This window comes from Aspergillus fumigatus, chromosome 1 (assembly GCF_000002655.1).
Source record: "Aspergillus fumigatus Af293 chromosome 1, whole genome shotgun sequence".
In the NCBI taxonomy this organism is placed as follows: Eukaryota; Fungi; Ascomycota; class Eurotiomycetes; order Eurotiales; family Aspergillaceae; genus Aspergillus; species Aspergillus fumigatus.
Genome location: NC_007194.1, coordinates 1,596,940 through 1,612,979, shown reverse-complemented (window position 1 = coordinate 1,612,979; position 16,040 = coordinate 1,596,940). Strand labels below are relative to the sequence as shown.

Genomic DNA, 16,040 nt, shown 5'->3' with positions numbered 1-16,040 from the left:
CCCCTCCTGATTCCTTTTGACGCCTCAGGCTGTGCCTTGGTTGTTTCTACCCCCCACCAGCCACAAGGAGCAGCTAGAACTAGTACTAGTGCCTCAGGTTCAGGTGAGCAGCCAGCGACCGTCGCAGCTCACCTTAATAAGAATAGTAGCCGTCCTGATACCAGCCTCAACAGACTCACTCGAGGCTATCTCCTTTCTCAAGTTAGGATTTTTGATTCTTCCATTACTGTTTGGCAACGAACTGCTGTTTCGGTAAGTTCAATCTCAATTGTCCAGGTAATTCTGCTACTCAAGTCGAGTGTCCTGCGGCAGCCCAAACCCCACGAAACCTCGCTCCGGGGTTTCTAACCATTATCCCTTCCTATACCACTAGAAGTCTGCTATCAACAGCGACTAATATCAATCTAAGAGCAGGTGCTTGATTATTTCATCCTGTTCTCGACAGCTTTCTTTGTCGACCACAAATAACTTCTGGAGCCATTGTTCAGTTCGCGTCATACCGGATTAATTTACCAACTCAATTCCAATTCCTGCTGAGGCCTTGGACCTACCCACATCCCTGCCTCGTTAGCCATTTTTCCCTCTTTCAATAGTACATTGAAAAGCATACAGAATTTCCCGCGATGGAGGGTCAGGGAGAAAATGATGAGCTCTACCCCATTGCCGTTCTCATTGATGAACTGAAGGTACAGTTGCTCTTTCACCCACGTCATCTCTTTCCAGCACATGCTGATAGTCGCGTGCGCCGTTTCCTTTAGCATGATGAGGTTACTCTTCGCATCAACGCTATACGCCGTCTTTCTACGATTGCATTGGCCTTAGGACCAGAGAGAACTCGTGACGAACTTATTCCTTTCCTCGATGGTTAGTTCGACCAAAGGTTGGGTATGACAAGACTTTAGATCTAATACACGGCTTTCGCAGACTCTGTCGAGGACGAAGACGAAGTCCTAACCGCTCTGAGCGATGAGCTGGGTAGTTTCGTTGAATATGTTGGCGGTTCGGAATTTGGTCATGTACTCCTTTCTCCCCTGGAGAACTTGGCAGCCATTGAAGAGCCATTGGTGCGGGAGAAGGTAAAACTCATCTTTGAATCTGTCGTTTCTCTTGCTGACAGAAAGCTAGGCCGTCGAGTCGCTCAACAAGATCGGGGAGGAATTATCCGAGAAGCAGATCGAAGAATACTTCATCCCCATGGTTATTCGCCTCTCGAAAGCAGATTGGTTCACATCAAAAGTCTCTGCCACTGGTCTCTATTGCGTTCCCTACAGGAAATCACAACCGCCACTGCAGCAAAGTCTCCGCCAATATTTCGGAGGCCTTGTACATGACGAGACGCCGATGGTGCGACGACAGGCGGCAAATAACCTTGCCAAGTTTGTTAAGGAAATGCAGACACAAGTGATCATTGAAGAAATAATACCCTTGTTCCAATATTTGGCAAGTGACGATCAAGACAGCGTGCGCTTGTTGACTGTGGACATTCTCATCTCTATCGCCGAGGAAATCCCCAAGGAGCAACAACCCAGCCATGGTGTCCTGCTGACCTCCCTGCGCAATCTTTTCGAGGATAAGAGCTGGAGAGTGAGATACATGGTTGCTGATCGATACGAGAAGGTAATTTGTCCTTGGTGCTGCTCTGGTTATCCTGTTCAGATTGTGCTGATGTTCCACGACAGATCGCTAAGGCTGTACACGAAGAAGTTGTTACTCGTGACATGGTGCCCTCATTTGTTAAGCTTCTGAAGGACACAGAGGCTGAAGTTCGGACTGCCATTGCGGGCCAGATTCCAGGTATGTAGAGCTTTTTATGCAAACTAGGACTTGGTTAACTTGATGGCGAATAGGTTTCTGCAGCTTGATTGACCGGGAGACCTTGCTTAACGAGATTATGACGAGCGTGGAGGATCTTGTCTCAGATCCATCCCAGCATGTGCGAGCGGCATTGGGTACTCAAATCAGCGGACTGGCCCCGATCCTTGGGAAAGAAGAGTCAGAGTGATACCGTTCTAAGTTTGTCCGGACATGAATGCTGATAATATGCGTTTAGGACAATTGCCCACCTGCTCCCGATGTTCCTTCAGATGCTGAAAGACGAGTTCCCCGATGTTCGCCTACATATCATCTCCAAGCTGGAATTGGTCAACAAGGGTAAGATTCATGCCACACCCTTTTTTTTAGAAAAAAAAAATTGGTTATAACTAATCGTTTCAGTCATCGGCATCGACCTTCTTTCGCAGTCGCTTCTCCCTGCCATTGTCCAGTTAGCTGAAGACAAACAATGGAGAGTTCGGCTTGCTATCATCGAGTACATCCCTCTTCTCGCTAGTCAGCTGGGTGTCAAGTTTTTCGACGAACAGCTCAGCGACTTGTGCATGGGCTGGCTCGGGGACACTGTCTTCTCGATCAGAGAAGCTGCCACTCAAAATTTGAGAAAGCTCACAGAAGTTTTCGGAGTAGAATGGGCTCAGGGCTCTATCATCCCGAAGGTTATGGCCATGGGACAACACCCGAACTATCTCTACAGAATGACCACTTGCTTTGCTATCTCAGTGAGTTTTCCCGGGCCTTTCCGAGTGATGGGCCATTACTGACTATGTTAGACTCTTGCGCCCGTTGTCTCGCTGGACATCATCGAAAACTCAATACTTCCTATTCTAGACAGACTCGTAACGGATGAAATTCCCAATATCCGCTTCAATGTCGCCAAATCCTACGCTGTATTGATCGACACACTACGTCGCCTTCCTGCCCAAGGGACACTATCCGAGCTCGAGAAAGCTGGGAAACCAGCGATCCCGTCACCTCGGGGTCAGGAGCTTATCCAGCAGAGAATCCTCCCCAGTCTAGAGAAGTTGCAGCAGGATGAAGATGTCGATGTCCGGTACTTTGCTACAACTGCCGCGGGCGGCCACGAGGAGGCCATGCAGACTTCACCCTAGGCTTAGTTGTTTGATTAAGCCACTTCGTTGCATGCACCACTTCATACCCACGTCCTAACGGAGCCTTTCAATAGGGGTAGCAGGAGTAAATATAGGAGTTGCGCTACTGTGCGGGGACGGGTTGGAAACTTGACAATCTTGTCCACTAGAAAAATGGTCAGGCCACTGACTCACTGAATGAATTAATACCATGGAGTTCATGAAGTAGTCTTTGTTCCACCGTTGTGAAACCAGCAATATCCTGTATTTGAGACCTGGACAGAAACATTCTTGGCGTAGGGTTTGGAAGTTGACGAGATATTATAAGAAATAGAGTAGAATTGGGGAAAGAGCAGACGAAAAAAAGAAACGTCAGCGATAGGACTCGAACCTATGCGGCCGAAGCCAAGTGATTTCTAATCACTCCCCTTAACCACTCGGGCACACTGACTTAGGTGTGCGAAAGCTCCAATTTTAGGCGTCTATTAGCCTGACTAAGGCAATGTGGGACAAGCCGCATGCTCACTGCACCAATTTGCCTATAGAAAGGCAGACGGCTGGGCTTTAGATGGAGGCACTTGTAAGATATTATAGGCGATAAAACAGTATCTCTACAGTATGCTGAACCCGATTTAGATGTGACAAACGGCAGGCATATGTCGCTCCGATTGACGAAGAGGACAGCTACGTCGCGTCAAAATGTGGAATCTGATGATGGTTCTCGCATTGGTATATGCTAGCCATGAGTGAGGAAATTGGCTATAAACCAAGGGTGGTAATGGGCATTGTTCGCTTTCCGAAGGATACTATAAATACTGGAGTCTAATGTCGAATGTCCCTAAATCGAAATTCTGTCATGCTACACACAGTACTGCCTGTTGTAAACATATCTGGGTCCTCCAATTCTATCCACACACTATGTCCTGGGCTCCTTGTACTCATGGCAAGGTCGGCCTGTGATAGGATATGCTTTTACTTCGTCACAAAGAAAATTAGATCTAAAATAAAATAACTTCAGTCAGTGTGCCCGAGTGGTTAAGGGGAGTGATTAGAAATCACTTGGCTTCGGCCGCATAGGTTCGAGTCCTATCGCTGACGTTTCTTTTTTCGTCCCCATTCTCTGCGCCTTAGGTCGGGCTTACCTAGAATAATAGGCAGCTTCTTCCATGTGCCTGTCAAACTTATCAGCGTGTAAATGAGTTTGTGCTGATATCCCTGTGCCTTTTCCGCCCCCGTGTCTAGTCAGGATCCTGTCATTGGAACTATCCAACAACCGTACAGCCGGTATGTCGCTGTCGTGGCCCTGGCACTTTACATTTGTTTCTCCAGCCGAGCAGCAGCATTGTCGCGAATTGCTCGATCTTCGGGGATACTACGCGCAACTCTCTGTCCTCGTTTTTTTGGTCGCGTTCAGATGCTATAAGAGTTCTTTTTCGCGCGTGGAGTATGCAAATGATTCTCGGCAAGCACACATATCATGGTGGGAATCCGCGCCTTTTCGCGGCTGGTCGGACACTCGGGCACAATATGTTGCCTGTTTAATTTGGCTTAGTTGGCTTTTGGGACTCTGTATCTGGAGGAGTGGTGAGGGTATGTGCTTTCTTTTCTTGGTGTCATCTGGTCGTCCTTTGTGCACAACCCACAACGATTGACAGAGCCGATAATTGAATACTCCTATTGCTTGATTCATGATTAGACAAAACTGAATGACAGCTCTTCTGTCAGATTACCTCCACCTAACCAAAGCGCTGGGCCATGTTGCGATCTCACAGCTGCCATTCCAGGTGTTGATGTCTCCGGCCTGGTATATCTCCGCATCCAGGCCGACATCACCGTCCGTTGTGTCGATCTTGACGGCCATCCCACAGTCCACCTTGACGTGTTTCCACCGTCTCTTTGGCCGAGTAGTCCTCGCACCATTGTTGATCATGCATGCCACTCTGTACTTGTCATTTTTCGTGCAATCGCCTCACCCGGATTTCAGCTCTTTACTGGCCAAACGTATACGCGAGTTGGATGTCCAGTGGGGATTGTGCGGAATCGTCATCATGATCTTCATTCTTCTCCTTGCACGGCCCCTGGGATCGACCGGTGGACTGTGGGCCATGAAAACAGCGTCGATACATATGAGACGACAGGTGTTTTATATTGCGCATGTTCTGCTGATCGCAGCAATGTGTCTTGCAGCGTATTATCATGTTGCTCAGGCGCAAACATATGTTCTTCAGACACTGGGGGCTTTTGCACTTGACACGGCTTGCTGTTGGGTGTTTTCACGAGATAAGAAGCACTAGGTCACTATCTCTGTCGGTTATTACCCTGGTTGGTACCATCCTTGACAAGAACACCGGGGGGGGGGGGGGGGAAGGGCTGAAGATGAAATAATATATATAATTCGCCTTTTCACTGCCATATTCTATGACACAATGCCAACCGGTGTACATTTGCAGAATCAAACATATTATTGATATAAAATCTTACTGTCATCAAGGCCACTGCAAACTCCCGTACCATTTAGACTGTGTACTGCTCTAGTATCTTATAGGCAGCTAAAGGGTATAGTACACGGGCAATCCTTTCCGCCACCAACAATTCAAGTCCTGAGAACACATGCAGGGTCCCCAACTTCGGATATTCTCAAGCATGAGAATGAATGCAGAGAGAATAGCAACGGCCACTGGAGGAACGAATATGTCCTGTAGGCTAGTAATTGGTACACCCTATTTTGTTCATGTATTTCAATAAGTTTGAGCACCTACACCATCGATCCTTGGCACACCAAACTCTGGTCGGCACTTGAATGGTCTGGAATGCCCCCCTCAGAGGCCTTGCAGAACCTTAAAGTTCCTAACGGTGAGTGCGCTGGCGCAAATAGCGCGTTTTGTGGTCGGACAACATATTACGTATCTAGGTAGCTTTAATTAGATACGGATTGACGGAGAACTTTGGGGTGTTTTGGAGAGAGTTTTGGTCCCACTATTTCCATGAATTTCGCATCGAATAATCGGATTACTTGATTGCTTGTCGTCTAACTGAGTTACTGCGTAGATTCCACGTTCTTCGCCATTTACGATCTACCTTGGCGCGATCCTCATCGTTCTCACCCGTATCCTTTACTGCTTCTCCTTTTCACACTCGCACAACCCTTACATGACATAGACAACAAACATTCCTGTGACCACCGGGATTGTCTCAATGCCCCCCTTGGCACTATTCTATTTTCGCATAAATAGCTAGAAGCCCCTCTCGATGGCAGTATGCGATTTCAAAGAATTGTGTTCTTATTGGGTGTCGTCGTCCTCGCAGGCTTCTCAGTTGTCTTTCTGAGAAGAAGCCACCATGATTCCGACTTACCTCTAAATCAGTCTCCTCCAGCTATTCCACACCCTCCTTCAGTACCTATTTCTAGCAATACACAACAACAAAAGCATGAATCAGAAAATCCCGCGACATCTTCCTCCCCCACGGATCGACACCCAATCGCCACTCTAGTCGGAGATGCAGAGCAGCAATTCGAACAGCTGCATTCGCGGCAGTCCAAGACTCTGACCGACGCTGTCAATGAATACCGTCGTCGATACCATATGCACCCCCCGCCGCATTTCGATAAATGGTTTCAGTTCGCCCAGTCGAGGGGTGTTCAATTGATCGATGAATACGACACGATTTACCACTCCTTGCTCCCTTTTTGGGCGATCGAACCAAAGGTGATTCGTGAACGTGCGCGGGAGGCGCTTGGATATGACAATGCTGTGATTGGAGTGCTCATCAGACAGGGAAAGGTCACTCTGGTTGAAGGAGGTGGTGACAAACTCAAATGGCAGCGAGATGCTACTGCAGGGATGATGAGTGGTTTTGTGGAGTTTCTGCCAGACATGGACCTCGTTTTCAACACCCACGATGAGCCTCGAGTTGTCATTCCAAGTGATGATCTGCGTAGGATGGTCAGTATTGCGAAGGACAGTGTTCTCCCGAAATCCTTCCAGAATCAATCGCCGAAAAACACATGGTCGCCTCGGCCCAAAGATTTGAACAAGGGTGATCGAATTGATGAAGTGCGTACGACACGTTTCAACCGATATGCACATCAGCCTACATGGACCGACTCTCGAGCTTCCTGCCCGGTGGACAGCCCCGCCCGATCCCTGAACGAGGATGCGCCAGATAATGTCGGAGCCTACGAACGTGGTGATCCAGGCTTTATCTACAATACCACTGCCTTTTCCGATATCTGCAATACGCCCTCACTGAAGAGAACCTACGGCTTCTTTGATCGCCCAAATGCTTTTGATGTGGTTCACGATCTATTTCCAATCTTCTCGCAGAGCAAAATCTCAAGCTTTCAAGATATCCTCTATCCAAGTCCCTGGTACTGGGCTAACATGGTTCCCTACGCGGAGGAAAATGATTACCCCTGGGATCAAAAGCAGGAAAAGATGTTCTGGAGGGGTTCCACAACCGGAGGTTTCTCTCGAGCTGGTGGCTGGCGGCGGCAGCACCGTCAGATTTTTGTCGGCAACATCAATAGCCTGGACAATGTCAAAGTTCTTGCTAAGACCACTGACGGTCAATGGCAAACCAAGGAAGTCAATCGTGCAGATTATCGTGATCTGTTCGACGTCAAATTCACGTTCATCGGGCAATGTGACCCCAGCGACTGTGATGCTCAAAAGGAATTCTTTGAGGTCGTGGATGCGGTTGGTCAGCAGGATGCATGGGCGTACAAGTATTTGGTCGATATCGACGGGAACGCATTCAGTGGCCGATATTACGCCTTTCTGCACAGCCACAGTCTAGTTTGCAAGGTGGCTATTTTTCGCGAATGGCACGACGAGTGGATCAAACCCTGGGTACACTACGTTCCTCTGACTTTGGCGGGTGACGAGTCCGTAGAGACGATGCGGTACTTTGTCACCGAAGATGAAGGGAAAAGCACGGCGGCAAAGATTGCGGGAAAAGGTCGGGATTGGGCACTGAAAGCACTACGAAATGACGACATGGAAGTGTGGTTCTTCAGGCTCTTATTAGAGTAAGCCTCTACTCTTGGTTGCAATTGCGACTCGCTAACATTGCCTTGACAGGTACGGACGCTTAGTAGACGATAACCGGGAGAATCTGGGATTCTTCCTTTGATCTGCTGTGGAGTTAGCGGCAGTACCCTCCTCCTCTTCATCTTTGAATTCGTTGTCATTTTTTTTTTCTTCCTGAATCTTGCGCTTGCTCTGTACCAATACCCATTTGCGGAGTGATATCTACATACCTGATTGCATTTTATAAGGCTGCTGGCGTTTGTATTGTACATTGTATCGCTTTCGCCTGGTTGATATTCGTCTATGATGAAGGCGTTTATTCTTGAAAGTCCTGTTGCTGCAACAGGTCCCTGTCTTGTATATGTAGCTTTGCAGCAGTCTAGTAGCAACTGTATCTACCAAATGACCGTTCTTTCCCCAGGAGTTTCAAGACTTCCCCTTCGTCTACATGGAAAGGTTCTCTGCGTTTTAATTGTGAAAACTTGGCTTTTCTAGACGAACATACATTCAATACCAGTAGCTCATCATATACGCTATGCTCAAATATGGCATCCTGTAATTATTATCATGGTAGTTGCTATAAGCTCAGATTGAAAGTAAGGTTGTGTTGCATAATTGTGTTGCCTTATACATCAGGCAAAGGCATAATCACATGCACTATGACGCATCATTTATATAGTGCTATCTGTAGACAGCTTCCCCTCAAGCTCCATTGAATTACTGCTTATGCTTATTTTCTGGCCGAAACCAGTGCATTCTGTCTCTTTTCCGGCGGCCCCCTTCCTGTATTGAAGCTTACCATTAGAATTTTCCGTATGAGCAAAGTCACTGGCCTGTTACGCTCCTTCTGAACCCACTCTGTCCTTTACTGTTAACATCATTCTTTGAGCGTAGAGCAGGTCATCTGCCAGACTGCTAGCAACATGGCTGGCCGTCTTGCTAACAGCTTCAAATCTGCTGCGATTTTTGCTTATGGGTTCTTAACTCTGATTCTGTACGGACTTCAGGCTGTGAAACTTGGACTTTTCTTCAAACGTCCCTCTGAGAAGGAGAACTTGGAGTTGCAGTTAGGTGAGTAGGCTCACATTGTACACATATTGGTCGCAGTAGAACTGACCCATTTTCTGTTGCAATGGAATAGCCCGCGATCGCTTCTGGAATCTCTCGAAGGAATGCTTCGGTCTTTCTCATCACATCCTCACCCTGCGAAACGGATTCAAATTCCACTACCTTTGCAATGATTCCCCCGAGAACTCGACGACCTCCCAGAAACCACTTGCGATCTTCATCCATGGCTTTCCTGATAGTTGGGCCGTGTGGCGATACATAGTGAGCTCCAGTTCCCTTCAATCTGCAGCTACACTGGTCGTCGTCGACTTACCGGGCTACGGAGGAAGCGATTCTCTGGACAAATATTCAGCGACAAACGTTCTGGAGAGCCTGACTGAGTTTATCATTGCCATTAGAACCAAGTACGGGATAGATACGGAGACTGGAAACAACCAGCGACGGACGATTATCGTAGGGCATGACTGGGGCTGCGTTATCTCCACGCGGCTTGCAGCTGAAGCTCCTCAGTTGGCTGACCGGTTTGTCGTAACCAATGGGCCAGTGGTACGTTTAGCAACTCACACTGGATGCATAGGTATTTGAGCTTCACTAACCAACTTCTCATTTCCAGCCTGGTCTGGCTGAAGCGAATATTCGTCGCCTTCTATCCTCCTCCTTGAAAATGTTCAAGACTTCAATTCGCTCACCAATCCGGTCGCGCTCAACTCTCGTCAAAGCCGTCACGTCCCTGTGGCCTGTGTTCGGGCAATTGAAGCGCTCGGGCTATATCTTCGTGATGCAGTTGCCAATGGGCCTTGTTACGTACTTCGGCAGCGGGGGCAACTTTTCCTTCCTAAAGGCGATTCACCAGACTTCCCTTGGTGATGTCGACTTAACCGCTCGGGATGCCGCGGAATGTATGGCGAGCACTCTGGGTCCGTCGACCGAAGAATGCAAGACACGGACTGCCGCAGGCGACGAGTATCCAGTTTCGGTGAAGGAGGAACGTGCGCTCTCGAACTTTCAGCACATGGCTGGCTACTACCGAGATGGGGCCGCATTGGGCCGCTGGTGCAAATCGGTCCAAACAATCGCCGACCTGCATAGCATTGCGGGAGGGAATGAGCTGCGGCACATTGGTAGTGGAGCTGGTTTGTTCGATGACGGACCTACAGGAGCGCTGAAAGCAAGCTCCACGATCCTCTGGGGTAAAGAAGATGTTGCTCTCGACCCTCAGATTTGCCTTGATGGCATCTTAGACTACCTAGTTTACAATAGCATGGTCGTCATGCTTCCACGCTCTCGTCACTTCACACCATTGGAGCGCGAGAGCCGTGTGGCCATTGAGAAGACCGTGGAATGGGCTGTGAAGGGAGAACGAGAGGACATTGGCGCTGTTGTTCAGGCTTGTTACCCTGATGCCGTCGTGACTGCTCGCAAGTAAGAATGTGCGTCGAGACGGATGTGGTAACTCGTGGGAGTTGACCTCCACTTCTCTATTGCCTTCTATCCTTCCTTTGATCTTTTTACTGTCTTTTGCATTGTCCTATCGCAGATTTGCTGGTCAGTTTGTATGGACAATGTCAAGAGTTGACGTATCCGCGAAATGTAACCTAGAAAGCGAGACAACCAAATGCAAGTTTACACATAAATATTTCATCCACCAATCATTACCATCATCCATTGCATTCTGTCTGATGCCGATGCACACTGTGTGCGGAGTAACTGAGGTCGAAGTTTCTCCTCGTCTGTAGCACTGTCGGTGTTGGCCTTGCTCGGATGTGGGACTAAACATACGGAGTAAACAAGGGAACTTTCCCCTCTCAGAAGATGACTGTAAGGGTCCTATCAATTCACTTTAGAGTCAGTTTCATTTTGTTTCACCAGGCGGTTGAGAATCAAAACCCCTTGACCAAGCTCAATGATTATAAATTAGTATTTGGGATCCAAGCGCTGATGGTGGCATCGGGGGGACTACCTAAAGGCAGGGGTTGATGATACTAGAAGGTCTCAATGCACCTTGATAAGAACAGTTACCTGTCATTGACCCACTCAAGACAAGCCAGGAACGGACCAGGTTAGCCCCAATCCGGCCAGAGCTGTCTTGGAGTAGCTCCTGTGTTGGGAGCACGTAGAAGACAGTTACTGGTCAGCTAGATACCTTGAAGGTTCAAGGACGGTACTAGGACCCATTGGACACTCATTGCTCCGAAGAAATTGTTAATGGAGTTAGTTGGCTTTTGTTTTTGGTCTTTTAATCCGTGACTATGTTTTATCCACGTACCCGCCAAGCTAGTTGTGGAGCAGCTACATACAGAGATTAGATAGATACTCCTCGTTACTCCGTACTTGTTCCTACGTTGCCACTGTTTCTCTAACTGCCCAGTCTTTTCGATTTCGCTGCTGAGTGACTGTTCGAATGGTGTGTCTGTAACCTCTTTGGACGCGATGCAGCTCTTGTGGAAGCTGTCGCCCTGATCCACTTGTGTCGCTGCTTATGCTGGCGGGCGGGGCTGGTCGGTTTGCTTCGACGTTACCCTTGACCGAGAGGGGAGGAGGAGATCCCGTCTTGATCGCTATTAACTGTCGACCGTTTTGTCTTTCAGTTTTCCTCCTTCGTTCGAGCATTTCTGTCCGTATCCTCTTTTTATAGTCTTTACTTGACGTCCCATACTTTTTACCCCTTCCTGATCTCTACGGAGCTCGAGCGGGATCAGGTACCGTCGAGATGGTACCTGATGGAAGCTCGGTTTATTGCACGGTACGTAATGAATCGCTTTCCCTGGGCAGCCAACGACGTCGAGAGCACTGTTAATCCAATTTTAGCTCCTATTGAGCGATAATTATTTGCCTGGTAGGCAATTGCCATACTGAACACTGTCAAATTGATCTTTACTAAGCTAGTCCCTCTAGGTGCTGTGGTTCTCGCCCATTCATTGCGGGACAATGGCACGAAGGCCAAGCTCGTCGCTCTGTACACGCCTGACACCTTGCAGTATGCCACTATCAAGGAGCTTCAGGTATGACCCTACTGCTTTACTCCAAATTTCGGACGTGCCCATGTTTTCGAACAGTCAAGGGTGTTTCATCATAGCTTTGCCGCTGACCTGAATTTCTTAGACGGTATACGACGAGATCATACCCGTACAAACAGCAACGAATCGCACTCCAGCAAATCTATGGCTGATGGATCGTCCGGATCTGATCGCAACATTCACCAAGATTGAACTCTGGCGACAGACGCAATTCAGGAAGATAGTATACATTGACTGTGATGTTGTGGCTGTACGGGCTCCGGATGAACTCTTAACATTGGAGGAAGATTTCGCGGCCGCACCTGATGTTGGCTGGCCGGATATTTTCAATAGCGGTGTCATGGTCCTTCGACCCAACTTGCAAGATTACTATGCGCTTAAGGCGCTCGCTGAGAGGGGCATTAGCTTTGACGGCGCGGACCAGGGGCTGCTGAACATGCATTTTCGAAATTGGCATAGGCTGAGCTTCACGTATAACTGCACCCCCAGCGCCAACTACCAGTACATTCCTGCCTATAAGCATTTCCAGAGCACCATTAGCCTGATTCACTTCATTGGGGCTCAGAAACCCTGGAACTTGCCTAGACAAGTGTTACCCGTGGATTCACCATATAATCAGTTGCTGGGAAGGTGGTGGGCTATTTATGATAGGCATTATCGCCCTGTTGTAACGGTGGGTTTTGACGTTCTCTACTGTGACACCTTCCCCTCAGCCACCTTTATTGCTCACGACGCTTCAGGTTCCCGTACGCTCCCTGCCGAGTAGGCTTGCCACAGTACAGGGTGACATAACTACCTACCCACATGAGACTGTACCACAACCGTCTCGCTCGCAGATTTCACATCCCCCTGAAGACCGACCTATGGCTGGTTCTAATGGGCAGGTCTCAGAAACACAGCATGATCAACACCTGGCTAGCTCTTCTGAGGAAGCGTTAGGAACGCTTTACGAAACTTCATTCAAATCTGAGTCGCCATCCCTACAACCACATACAGTACGTAGTCATAGCCATGCCCAGGTCGAACAGGCTCCTCACGAGGAAGTCTTCTATGACCAGGGCAGTACTCCTCATGGGTTGGAGGTGTCGCACGCGGATCACGCGCAAGCAGTACCAGAGGAACACCATCCGATTCAGAGTGAAGCAGCACTTGTCAGAAGTGCTGTCCCACAGTATGTTCGTGGGGAAGAACACGTATCCGCCTATGTGCTCCCGCATTCTAGCCAACCAGCATTCACGATACAGAGTGAACAGCCTACTTGCCAGGCTGCCAGCGCTCCCTCCCCTCCGTCGGAACCTTCGGCTGCGAATGAGATCTATCAAGCACATCTAAAGCCAGAACCTGTCATCGAGAACCAACAGCAACCTCCGGCACCGTCAGTCCCGCCAGACAAGGCAGAAACTTTTGAAGCACCCAAGGCCGAATGGGATGCAGTTCGGTAAGTCCTATCTTGATTCGCCGAAAGGGCCATTCTAACTCAGTCTTTGTAGGGAACCGCCTCCTTTGAACAGCAAACCGGAAGGGTTTGCATTGGCTGAAAGGACTTATACCATGTCGGATGATCAACGACTCTTTCAACCGCCGGCATCTTATCCCGAGGCTCCAAAGAACATGTGGTACCAGGTCCCCGAGACAAAACCGGAGCCAGAAAAAATTACGCAAATATTTCCTTGGGAAAGTCGTGCACCCAAGCCCACGCGCGTTTTTCTGGAGGACCAGCCGAGTACAGTCTCCACGGAGTCAGCATTGGCATCCACCAGAGAAGAATCCAGATCTTCCATAGGGTCAAGGACCTCGTGTACAGCTGAAGGGCCTTCTACCGCTACATGGGAGACATATTCCCGTTCAAATGCATGGGACGAAGTGCCAGAAATAAATAAGTACATCCAATCCATTCAACATGGCAGAAAAGCCAAAGTGCAAGTGATCTCCGGGGGTCCCAGCCCCGGAACCGAGCCATCCAGCTGGAAAACAATCGACCATGGGCCCATGGGCATGCGAGTCACGGATTTCCCAACAGAGGTAGAACGCCCCAGCCTTCCCGTGACGCCAGCGCCCATCAGGCGATCCTTCGCGCAAGCCTCGGGGGACGAAGCTGCCGATGAACAGTTGCCGATCGCTGAAGGCGTACCAAAACAGGAGGACTGGGTGGGTCTCACGGTTGATGCGTTTTTGCACCTCCTTCGAGCGACATACTTATATTGGAAGTTTACAGAATCCGTTGGCACGCCTCGAAGAGCTTCGCCGGCGCCAGTCCGAAATCTTGGAAAAGGCCGATTTATTACTTAGGCGTGTCTGATATTCGTCCCGCATTCTCCTTCCCTCCGCTTTTTTGCCGTACGATATTAGTGCAATGATCTTTCTAAATTCTGTTGCTGGCGCTTTTTTCCGTTCTGGGTCATCCATGTCGTGCATTTTGCATATCATTCCATGACTGTACAGTACGTCTTACGCATGTGCATTTACTTTCCGGGATTTAGTTGAGCTACGCATGAGGAGCGAATGTCTTTTGGCAGCATTCACCTAGCTGTTCATGTAATTGCGCCTAAAATTGTCTATTATGAACTCTTCTGGATCCTGCACTTAATTCTAAGCAAATATATGAGAAGTAAAAGCGAGAATGTCATCTCTGCTTTATGCAAGTCACCACATAATTTATTAATGAGTAAACCTAGATGTAAGGCTAATATGGATATCCTGGGTAGCATACTCGATTCACGTCCCATGCAGGAAATAGACACAGAGGCATCTTGTGCGTGCTGAGCAACTAGCTCAATATCACAGAACAGCGGGCAGAAAGCGATGCAGCCGAAATGCAGACCTGAACTAGCACCGTTCTCCTCTGATAGAGTAGAAATGGGATTGCTTCACGCGACTTGCTTTCCCAGTCTTTTCGTCGAACACGCAGAAACCATACGTTGCTGCATTTGGTGGGGTATAGACTGTCAAGTTGGTGTGGTTAGCCGCAGCACACAGCGAAGCACACATCTGTATCAGTTCAAGGGGAGATACGTACGGTGTAACGAGACGGCGGGGTTATGAGGGTCTGGGTTTGATATCTTATGGAGGCCCAGCTTGGCAAATCGTCAGTTTCGAATTATCATACGCCTGAGTGAAGTACCTAGGCGGGAATTTACAGACTTTGTCAGACATATAGGTTACCTGGTTCTCGGTGTAGGTGGTTTTCTTGATGATTTGCGGCGATGAGGGCTGCCCGTTTCGGAGTTTATCTTGATCTGGCCATGTATATAGAGTCTCTTGCAGAGAGCCTTTGAGGACCTAGGGTGTCATCAGTTCAGCAATTTCGCCCCGAGCGAGGGTGTAGGCGGGTAGCTAATGATACCTTCATGACACAATGTGCATTGGCATGATCATGTATTGCACTCCCTCTACCAGGGCTCCAGACCAATATTAACTGCCAGAGTACATTATTAGCATGCGAACCCTGACTCAGTATGGCGCGGTACATATGGGCATTGGTCTCGGCTACATGCAGGTACGGCCATATCATCACAGCGCCGCTGAAGTTTATAGTACCGAGGGGATCGACCTGCGACCTACCAGATTACTTTTACCATTCCCTTGATCAATAAGATTCCTTGTGTATCCCCTGCTGTTATCGCCCAGGGCAAAAGGGCGCCATTCCTCCGGATTGGAGACATATTGCTCCATCAGGCGCTGGATGTCGAGGGGATTGACATCGTCAGAATCCAGGCCTGAGCTCGGACCCAACGCTGCGCTGAGGTCTAGGACGAGATTCTCGAACGCATTATCAGGGTATTTGCTTTGTGAAGGTGGTAATGATGTTGTGGAGTCGAGATATGGCATTGTTGTGAGGATCCTCTACAATATGGATGGTAAGACGTAAGAAGATGGGTTATGATTCGTCGCCAGCTAGAAGTATAAACGTCGCATCAATAGTAGTTGTAGCGACTTCGGACCAGGGGGACGTACAGCATGAAGTTGTTAGGATAATGTTAAGATCAGGAACAATGGGTAATTAT

General features: G+C 48.7%; 6 protein-coding genes and 2 non-coding genes across 8 annotated transcripts; 5 read left to right on the top strand and 3 right to left on the bottom strand.

Moving 5' to 3' along the window:
- The first annotated feature begins 47 nt into the window (after positions 1 to 47).
- Positions 48 to 3,368, top strand: AFUA_1G05610 (protein phosphatase 2A structural subunit TPD3). Its single transcript, XM_745217.2, has 10 exons — positions 48 to 252; positions 410 to 686; positions 759 to 864; positions 925 to 1,076; positions 1,126 to 1,617; positions 1,680 to 1,794; positions 1,848 to 1,992; positions 2,051 to 2,151; positions 2,215 to 2,552; positions 2,604 to 3,368. Exons 2-10 carry the CDS (start codon positions 624 to 626, stop codon positions 2,940 to 2,942), a joined length of 1,851 nt encoding a protein of 616 aa, XP_750310.1. The 5' UTR covers positions 48 to 252; positions 410 to 623; the 3' UTR covers positions 2,943 to 3,368.
- On the bottom strand, positions 3,292 to 3,372 carry tS(AGA)3. Its single transcript has one exon. It is a non-coding gene (tRNA).
- Positions 3,373 to 3,938: 566 nt separating this feature from the next.
- Positions 3,939 to 4,019, top strand: tS(AGA)2. The gene has a single exon. It is a non-coding gene (tRNA).
- A 628-nt stretch (positions 4,020 to 4,647) lies between these two features.
- Positions 4,648 to 4,851, bottom strand: AFUA_1G05600 (uncharacterized protein; the record flags this gene model as incomplete). Its single annotated transcript, XM_745216.1, has 1 exon — positions 4,648 to 4,851. One exon carries the CDS (start codon positions 4,849 to 4,851, stop codon positions 4,648 to 4,650), a length of 204 nt encoding a protein of 67 aa, XP_750309.1.
- A 955-nt stretch (positions 4,852 to 5,806) lies between these two features.
- On the top strand, positions 5,807 to 8,496 carry AFUA_1G05595 (putative capsule-associated protein CAP1). The gene is made up of 2 exons (XM_001481657.2): positions 5,807 to 7,950; positions 8,003 to 8,496. The coding sequence occupies exons 1-2, from the start codon at positions 6,179 to 6,181 to the stop codon at positions 8,052 to 8,054; spliced, it is 1,824 nt and encodes a 607-aa protein (XP_001481707.2). The 5' UTR covers positions 5,807 to 6,178; the 3' UTR covers positions 8,055 to 8,496.
- Positions 8,497 to 8,612: 116 nt separating this feature from the next.
- Positions 8,613 to 10,979, top strand: AFUA_1G05590 (alpha/beta fold hydrolase). Its single transcript, XM_001481656.2, has 3 exons — positions 8,613 to 9,022; positions 9,093 to 9,565; positions 9,633 to 10,979. The coding sequence occupies exons 1-3, from the start codon at positions 8,875 to 8,877 to the stop codon at positions 10,443 to 10,445; spliced, it is 1,434 nt and encodes a 477-aa protein (XP_001481706.1). The 5' UTR covers positions 8,613 to 8,874; the 3' UTR covers positions 10,446 to 10,979.
- A 167-nt stretch (positions 10,980 to 11,146) lies between these two features.
- AFUA_1G05580 (uncharacterized protein) lies at positions 11,147 to 14,696 on the top strand. Its single transcript, XM_077803833.1, has 7 exons — positions 11,147 to 11,762; positions 11,828 to 11,855; positions 11,915 to 12,021; positions 12,122 to 12,709; positions 12,777 to 13,474; positions 13,527 to 14,184; positions 14,252 to 14,696. The coding sequence occupies exons 1-7, from the start codon at positions 11,730 to 11,732 to the stop codon at positions 14,333 to 14,335; spliced, it is 2,196 nt and encodes a 731-aa protein (XP_077660004.1). The 5' UTR covers positions 11,147 to 11,729; the 3' UTR covers positions 14,336 to 14,696.
- A 17-nt stretch (positions 14,697 to 14,713) lies between these two features.
- Positions 14,714 to 16,010, bottom strand: AFUA_1G05570 (putative cysteine dioxygenase Cdo1). Its single transcript, XM_745213.2, has 6 exons — positions 15,991 to 16,010; positions 15,598 to 15,930; positions 15,380 to 15,451; positions 15,178 to 15,315; positions 15,053 to 15,110; positions 14,714 to 14,978 (listed from the first exon to the last, which is right to left on the bottom strand). The coding sequence occupies exons 2-6, from the start codon at positions 15,862 to 15,864 to the stop codon at positions 14,863 to 14,865; spliced, it is 651 nt and encodes a 216-aa protein (XP_750306.1). The 5' UTR covers positions 15,865 to 15,930; positions 15,991 to 16,010; the 3' UTR covers positions 14,714 to 14,862.
- Positions 16,011 to 16,040: the final 30 nt, after the last annotated feature.

Coding starts and splice junctions, on each gene's coding strand:
- AFUA_1G05610 (XM_745217.2), top strand. CDS start 624: ATGGAGGGTCAGGGAGAAAATGATGAGCTCTACCCCATTGCCGTTCTC. Junction 1,795..1,847: donor CATTGCGGGCCAGATTCCAG/GTATGTAGAGCT, acceptor GATGGCGAATAG/GTTTCTGCAGCTTGATTGAC. Junction 1,993..2,050: donor CCGATCCTTGGGAAAGAAGA/GTCAGAGTGATA, acceptor ATATGCGTTTAG/GACAATTGCCCACCTGCTCC.
- AFUA_1G05595 (XM_001481657.2), top strand. CDS start 6,179: ATGCGATTTCAAAGAATTGTGTTCTTATTGGGTGTCGTCGTCCTCGCA. Junction 7,951..8,002: donor TTCTTCAGGCTCTTATTAGA/GTAAGCCTCTAC, acceptor TTGCCTTGACAG/GTACGGACGCTTAGTAGACG.
- AFUA_1G05590 (XM_001481656.2), top strand. CDS start 8,875: ATGGCTGGCCGTCTTGCTAACAGCTTCAAATCTGCTGCGATTTTTGCT. Junction 9,023..9,092: donor GAACTTGGAGTTGCAGTTAG/GTGAGTAGGCTC, acceptor GCAATGGAATAG/CCCGCGATCGCTTCTGGAAT. Junction 9,566..9,632: donor TCGTAACCAATGGGCCAGTG/GTACGTTTAGCA, acceptor TCTCATTTCCAG/CCTGGTCTGGCTGAAGCGAA.
- AFUA_1G05580 (XM_077803833.1), top strand. CDS start 11,730: ATGGTACCTGATGGAAGCTCGGTTTATTGCACG. Junction 12,710..12,776: donor ATTATCGCCCTGTTGTAACG/GTGGGTTTTGAC, acceptor ACGACGCTTCAG/GTTCCCGTACGCTCCCTGCC. Junction 13,475..13,526: donor GCCGAATGGGATGCAGTTCG/GTAAGTCCTATC, acceptor CAGTCTTTGTAG/GGAACCGCCTCCTTTGAACA.
- AFUA_1G05570 (XM_745213.2), bottom strand. CDS start 15,864: ATGCCATATCTCGACTCCACAACATCATTACCACCTTCACAAAGCAAA. Junction 15,452..15,597: donor GGAATGGTAAAAGTAATCTG/GTAGGTCGCAGG, acceptor GTACTCTGGCAG/TTAATATTGGTCTGGAGCCC. Junction 15,111..15,177: donor TAACCTATATGTCTGACAAA/GTCTGTAAATTC, acceptor CGATTTGCCAAG/CTGGGCCTCCATAAGATATC.